Source organism: Centroberyx gerrardi, unplaced genomic scaffold, assembly GCF_048128805.1.
Source record: "Centroberyx gerrardi isolate f3 unplaced genomic scaffold, fCenGer3.hap1.cur.20231027 Scaffold_59, whole genome shotgun sequence".
Lineage (NCBI taxonomy): Eukaryota > Metazoa > Chordata > Actinopteri > Beryciformes > Berycidae > Centroberyx > Centroberyx gerrardi.
Window position 1 is genome coordinate 25,001 of NW_027605193.1, and position 7,500 is coordinate 32,500.

General features: G+C 45.4%; 1 protein-coding gene across 1 annotated transcript in view; it reads left to right on the forward strand.

Annotated features, from left to right (window-relative positions):
- Positions 1-7,500, forward strand: part of LOC139927503 (lethal(3)malignant brain tumor-like protein 4) — a 34,875-nt gene that overhangs the window by 8,124 nt on the left and 19,251 nt on the right. The window contains 3 exon segments of the mRNA XM_078282274.1: positions 4,068-4,105; positions 5,527-5,578; positions 5,968-6,053. Of these exon segments, the coding sequence (XP_078138400.1) occupies positions 5,548-5,578; positions 5,968-6,053 (117 nt within the window). The 5' untranslated portion in view covers positions 4,068-4,105; positions 5,527-5,547.

The window sequence follows — 7,500 nt, forward strand, 5'->3', positions numbered from 1 at the left end:
TGAGTTTCAGCTATAATAGGATCTAGTTTCTTTAATCTGTTTGAATATACTAAGGCTAAAATCTTATAATCTATTGTTAAAAGAGTGATAGGATGCCAATTATCTATTAATAAAGGATCTTTATGGGGTTTGGGGATAAGAGATATAATGCCTTGCTTCATCTCTCTTCCACTGATGCATTCTTTGTACAGACAGATTCATGGATTTTGAATAAGTTCCCAAAAGTGTTTATAAAATTCAACAGATAGACCATCGACTCCTGGAGATAATGCATCTTTAATTTCATTAGCTGACAAGTCAGAGTCACACATAGATTTAAATTCTTCATCAATTGAAGGGATATTAGTACGATTTTTGCACAATCTTTTGCATTAAATTTGGATTCATATAATTTTCCATAAAATGCAGTGACAAAATTAAAAATTAACTTTGGATCTTTAGAAGGAGTTCCGTCAATATTAAGGGCAGTTAATGATTTTTACATTTCTTTTCTCAAGAGCAAAAAAGTAATTTGTGCTCCTCTCCCCTTCCTCTAGCCATGTGGCTCTAGACCTAATAAACGCTCCTTTTGTCTAAATAAATTTGATCCAACTGTAGCTGGATGTCCTTCAGTTCGAGTTCTTCTTCCAAAGTAATATTTTCTTTTGTCAGTAGAAGGTCAGGTTTGTGCATCAAGTCAGCTTCTTGCATACTTTTTCCTTTGTTTAGCTCCTTACTTCTTTTAATAGCAACATATCTGACCTTATATTTAAAGAATTCCCATTTTTTCCTATAGTCATTGTTTAAGCCATCATTGAAGATTTCCTCTGCTAGTTTTTTAATAGTGTCATTGAATGAGTCATCATTTAAAAGAGAGTACCCTCGCATACCAGAGGTCTCCTGGGTAGAACCTCATCTCAAAATTATTCGCTTATGGTCCGATAATGGGGCATAAAAATGATTCACTTCTTTCACAAACTGAAGGGTAGAGGAAGAAATTAAAAATAGATCAATTCTTGATTTTAAAGTTAGTCTTCTATTACACCAAGTGAATTCTTTTGTACTAGGGTTGAAGAAACGCATCAGTCAGTGCAATCCATCTACATCACTAGAAGGCACTGTTTCAAGAACATCCCCTTTAAATTTATGTAAAAAAATTAAAACCCCAGCTGAATGATTAGCACCATGGTTAAAATGAGCTAAGTTACCTCGTTGTGTTTTCCAGAATTTTGGATCTGATTCACAGGAATGTTTCCTGAAGTAAAATGAAATCAGCCTCAGTTCTCTGGCATAACAAAAAGACTGCTTTCCTCTTAGTATTATCCCTAATACCCCTGACATTTAAAGACATGACATTAAGAGAATTAAACCTAAAATCCACAGAAAAAAGACTTAAGAAAAAGAGGTTTACCTGTAAACCAACTGAACTCCAAAAAACCTTGAAATGCTGAAGAATACCACGAGGATGAGGTGTGATGAACAGCCATCTGAACTTAACACTCAGTAACAGAGAAGCGCTTCTATAGCTCTAACTATTGTGGATTCAAAATTAAAATAATTAGGAAAAAACAAAACTTAACTTTTATGAGCATTGATGAGCTTGCATGACACTTGTCAGCTAAGCTGAGTTTTAACTCTGAGTAGTCAATCTTTTTTCCATTTATGAAGACAAAAGGGAAAGAGGCGTTCTTCCCCTCTTCCCCTGCTTTCTTCACTAAGGCCCAAAGCTTCTCTCCTGTGATCTTTAGTTTGTTGTCGAGAGGAAACTTCCAGACAGAATCACGATGACGTCGCATTGCAAACAGGACGACAGTTGACCCAGTTGAGCCGTCTTGTCGTCGCCCGATGCGACGGGCGATGTCGACCCCCTCCTCCAGACTGGGATCGGTGATCCTGCTCCTGATGTCTCCTCCGTCCTCCTCCCTCACGCTCCTGATGTCTCCTCCGTCCTCCTCCCTCACGCTCCTGATGTCTCCTCCGTCCTCCTCCCTCACGCTCCTGATGTCTCCTCCGTCCTCCTCCCTCACGCTCCTGATGTCTCCTCCGTCCTCCTCCCTCACGCTCCTGATGTCTCCTCCGTCCTCCTCCCTCACGCTCCTGATGTCTCCTCCGTCCTCCTCCCTCACGCTCCTGATGTCTCCTCCGTGCTCCTCCCTCACGCTCCTGATGTCTCCTCCGTCCTCCTCCCTCACGCTCCTGATGTCTCCTCCGTCCTCCTCCCTCACGCTCCTGATGTCTCCTTCGTCCTCCTCCGTCACGCTCCTGATGTCTCCTCCGTCCTCCTCCCTCACGCTCCTGATGTCTCCTCCGTCCTCCTCCCTCACGCTCCTGATGTCTCCTCCGTCCTCCTCCCTCACGCTCCTGATGTCTCCTCCGTGCTCCTCCCTCACGCTCCTGATGTCTCCTCCGTCCTCCTCCCTCACGCTCCTGATGTCTCCTCCGTCCTCCTCCCTCACGCTCCTGATGTCTCCTCCGTCCTCCTCCCTCACGCTCCTGATGTCTCCTCCGTCCTCCTCCCTCACGCTCCTGATGTCTCCTCCGTCCTCCCTCACGCTCCTGATGTCTCCTCCGTCCTCCTCCCTCACGCTCCTGATGTCTCCTCCGTCCTCCTCCCTCACGCTCCTGATGTCTCCTCCGTGCTCCTCCCTCACGCTCCTGATGTCTCCTCCGTCCTCCTCCCTCACGCTCCTGATGTCTCCTCCGTGCTCCTCCCTCACGCTCCTGATGTCTCCTCCGTCCTCCTCCCTCACGCTCCTGATGTCTCCTCCGTCCTCCTCCCTCACGCTCCTGATGTCTCCTCCGTCCTCCTCCCTCACGCTCCTGATGTCTCCTCCGTCCTCCTCCCTCACGCTCCTGATGTCTCCTCCGTCCTCCTCCCTCACGCTCCTGATGTCTCCTCCGTCCTCCTCCCTCACGCTCCTGATGTCTCCTCCGTCCTCCTCCCTCACGCTCCTGATGTCTCCTCCGTCCTCCTCCCTCACGCTCCTGATGTCTCCTCCGTCCTCCTCCCTCACGCTCCTGATGTCTCCTCCGTCCTCCTCCCTCACGCTCCTGATGTCTCCTCCGTCCTCCTCCCTCACGCTCCTGATGTCTCCTCCGTCCTCCTCCCTCACGCTCCTGATGTCTCCTCCGTCCTCCTCCCTCACGCCGTCGGTCTTCAGGGAGCATCTTCTAACGCTAGCTGCCTTCAGTGTCTTATTTTCTGCTTGTAATTCATGAATCTCGTTTTTCAGACCTTCCAGTGATTGTTTCTGTTGATTAACATCCAAAGTAAGCTGCTGGACTGTCGAGATTAGCTTCTCCATCTGCTTTCAAGTTGACTCCGTTGTTTTTTCTATGGCGGAGATTTTCCGGAAAGTCTCATCATGTTTTCCAGATAGCACACGGATCGCTTCTAGAATTTCAGCATTTTCTCTGCCGTCACGCTTTGCCTTTTTCGTTGGAGGTTTCGAGGGATCTATCAAGTGTCTGGAGTGGAAACGTGAGGTCATCAGATTGGAAGTCCGGGTTAGCTTCCAACCAGTTAACATCTTCTATTAACTCTTATCTGTGAGGTTCATCCAGACCTGCATGGCTGCTGGCTTGTTGCCGTGCAGCTCGTGGCGTCCGGTGTCGAGGTCCAAACTTTTCTGCCTCTTTTTCCCATTCAAGTTGAATTCAGCTCAACATGTAAAGTGTCACTAGTTTATTGTTATATTAATATTTAAGTTTCATCGGTTGTTTAATCACAAACCCTCCGAATTACCCGACAGAGCGAAGAACGCACGCCTCCTGCATCGCCGCCATCTTGGCCTCTGAAAGTAAAGCCTGCGTGTCCCGGACCGGACCTCGTGATGTCACAGAGCGCTGTGATCATGTGACTCGGCGGCAGGCGTCTCATTGGCTGTTAAGGCTTTGCTGTGCTCTGATTGGTCAGCAGGTTTTCATGTTGACCTGATGAACCTGGTCTGATGACATCACAGCAGTGATGTCATCAGCTCCTGACATCTGTGACATCACACACCAGTTTAACCAGTAACAGCAGTATAACAGACTGTGTGTGTGTGTGTGTGTGTGTGTGTGTGTGTGTGTGTGTGTGTGTGTTTCAGATCTTCACCTATTAAACTACTGAAGAAGACTGTCTACTGCTAGGTAACACACACTGCTGACTGACTGTTTACTGACTGACTGTTTACTGACTGACTGTTTACTGACTTACTGACTGTTTACTGACTGACTGTTTACTGACTTACTGACTGTTTACTGACTGACTGTTTACTGACTGACTGTTTACTGACTGACTGTTTACTGACTTACTGACTGTTTACTGACTGACTGTTTACTGACTTACTATTTACTGGCTGACTGTTTACTGACTGACTGTTTACTGACTTACTGACTGTTTACTGACTGACTGTTTACTGACTGACTGTTTACTGACTTACTGACTGTTTACTGACTGACTGTTTACTGACTTACTGACTGACTGTTTACTGACTTACTGTTTACTGACTTACTGACTGTTTACTGACTGACTGTTTACTGACTGACTGTTTACTGACTTACTGACTGTTTACTGACTGTTTACTGACTTACTGTTTACTGACTTACTGACTGTTTACTGACTGTTTACTGACTGTTTACTGACTTACTGTTTACTGACTTACTGACTGTTTACTGACTGTTTACTGACTTACTGTTTACTGACTTACTGACTGTTTACTGACTGACTGTTTACTGACTTACTGTTTACTGATTTACTGACTGTTTACTGACTGACTGTTTACTGACTTACTGTTTACTGACTTACTGACTGTTTACTGACTGTTTACTGACTGACTGTTTACTGACTTACTGTTTACTGACTTACTGACTGTTTACTGACTGTTTACTGACTTACTGTTTACTGACTTACTGACTGTTTACTGACTGACTGTTTACTGACTTACTGTTTACTGATTTACTGACTGTTAACTGACTGACTGTTTACTGACTGACTGACTGACTGACTGACTGACTGTTTACTGACTTACTGTTTACTGACTTACTGACTGTTTACTGACTGACTGTTTACTGACTTACTGTTTACTGATTTACTGACTGTTAACTGACTGACTGTTTACTGACTGACTGTTTACTGACTGACTGTTTACTGACTTACTGACTGTTTACTGACTGACTGTTAACTGACTGACTGTTTACTGACTGACTGTTAACTGACTGACTGTTTACTGACTGACTGACTGACTGACTTACTGACTGTTTACTGACTGACTGTTTACTGACTTACTGTTTACTGATTTACTGACTGTTAACTGACTGACTGTTTACTGACTGACTGACTGACTGACTGACTGACTGTTTACTGACTTACTGTTTACTGACTTACTGACTGTTAACTGACTGACTGTTTACTGACTTACTGACTGTTAACTGACTGACTGTTTACTGACCGACTGACCTTTGCTGACTGACTGGCTGACTGTTTACTGACTGATTTACAGACTGACTGACAGACTGGTTAACTGACTGGTTTACTGACTGGTCTTAATGTCTGTTTTACCAACAGGAAAGAGCCAAAGAGCCAAGATGAAGAACAAAGTGACCAGCAGCACACAAGGTAACACACACACACACACACACACACACACACACACACACACACGCACGCACACACACACACACGCACACACACACACGCAGGCAGACAGACAGACAGACAGGCAGGCAGACAGGTCACAGGACAGTTTGAATCGTCAGTCTATAGAGAGAAGAAGAAGAAGAAGAAGAAGAAGAAGAAGAAGAAGAAGAAGAAGAAGAAGAAGAAGATGTTAGACAGGAAGGGCAGCAGACAGATTTACAAACCTTCAGTCTTTATTTAGAGTGGAAGAAAATAAAGATACAGAACTAACATGACGTGTGTGTGTGTGTGTGTGTGTGTGTGTGTGTCTGTGTGTGTGTGTGTGAGTGTGTGTGTGTGTGTGTGTGTGTGTGTGTGTGTGTGTGCAGTCAGTCTGAAGAGACGCTCCTGGTCTTGGCAGCAGTATCTGCAGGAACAGAACGCTGAAGCAGCTCCTGTGTCCCTGTTCACACAGGTAACACACACACACACACACACACACACACCCACACACACACACACACACACACCCACACACACACACACACACCCGCACACACACACACACACACACACACCCGCACACACACACACACAAACTAGAACTACTACAACCTGCCACTGTACCACTTTAGCCAGATTTTTGTGGGTATATTTGTTTTTCCAAATTTACTTTTATTGCATACAAAGCTCTCCTGGTTTATGTCTGAAGCTCCGGACTGATCCGGAACTAGGGATGCACCGACACCAATACCGACACCGACACCGACACCGACACCGACACCGACACCGATACCGATACCGATACCGACACCGACACCGACACCGATACCGATACCGATACCGATACCGACACCGACACCGACACCGACACCGATACCGACACCGACACCGACACCGATACCGACACCGACACCGATACCGACACCGATACCAGGCTAAAATGGAATATCGGTATCAGAGATTTTACCCAAGACTAAAATCTGATACCGAAAGCCATGAGTAACATGTAAGAAATAAAAGCAATCTGTCTTGATTTTATGCATTTGTGGCACATAGAAGCCTGCAGAGGGAAAAAGGATTTTATCTCAATCATTTTGTCCATTGACCCCAAACTAAGGAAGTACGCCGCACCGTTCAGTAAAGTAATGGATCGGATCGGTACTCGGTATCGGCCGATACCCCTTAACCCCATCACGCTGCAGTTCTCCATCTGTGACAGGACTGCAGGGACGGGGTCTGCCGTAAGCCGGATCTGTAGAACCAGATCATCGGCATAGAGCGGCGACTTCATGTTAAAGTGATGAAGAGTCCTGAGACCTGCGGCAGGTCGACCCGACACTGCTGCTCGTTCATTGATGTAAATATTGAAGAGTGGACTCAGACCGCACCCGTCTCACTCCTCGCCCCGGTGTCTTCTTCGTGAGCGGTACGTACCGTCATCACCTGGTCTGTGACTTGGTGGAACGGGTCATTTAACCGATAAACGCGTCGCGCTAGCCGAGCGTCGCCCCGCACCGAGCCGCTGTCTGCCGTTAATTTGCATACATCCAGACGTTTGGGTAAAAAGCCAATGTGGTTTTTGCTCAAGAGCTTCTAGTCTCAGACTGCTGTTCACACAGAGGACTCCATAATAGATGTAAATTAGCTTTTTAAATTAGCATTTTAAAATGTTGATTGATGTGTACTGTCCCTGCCAAATAAATCTTAAATAAAAAAATAAATAAAAATAAATTACGGTAATCGACGACGGCACGCTCCAGAGACTTCCTCCGGCCGAGCCGTCTGGTGGCACTTGTACGTTACTACAAACTACAGTTACATTATATAACTACAAACTACAGTTACATTATATAACTACAAACTACAGTTACATTATATAACTGCAAACTACAGTTACATTATATAACTACAAACTACAG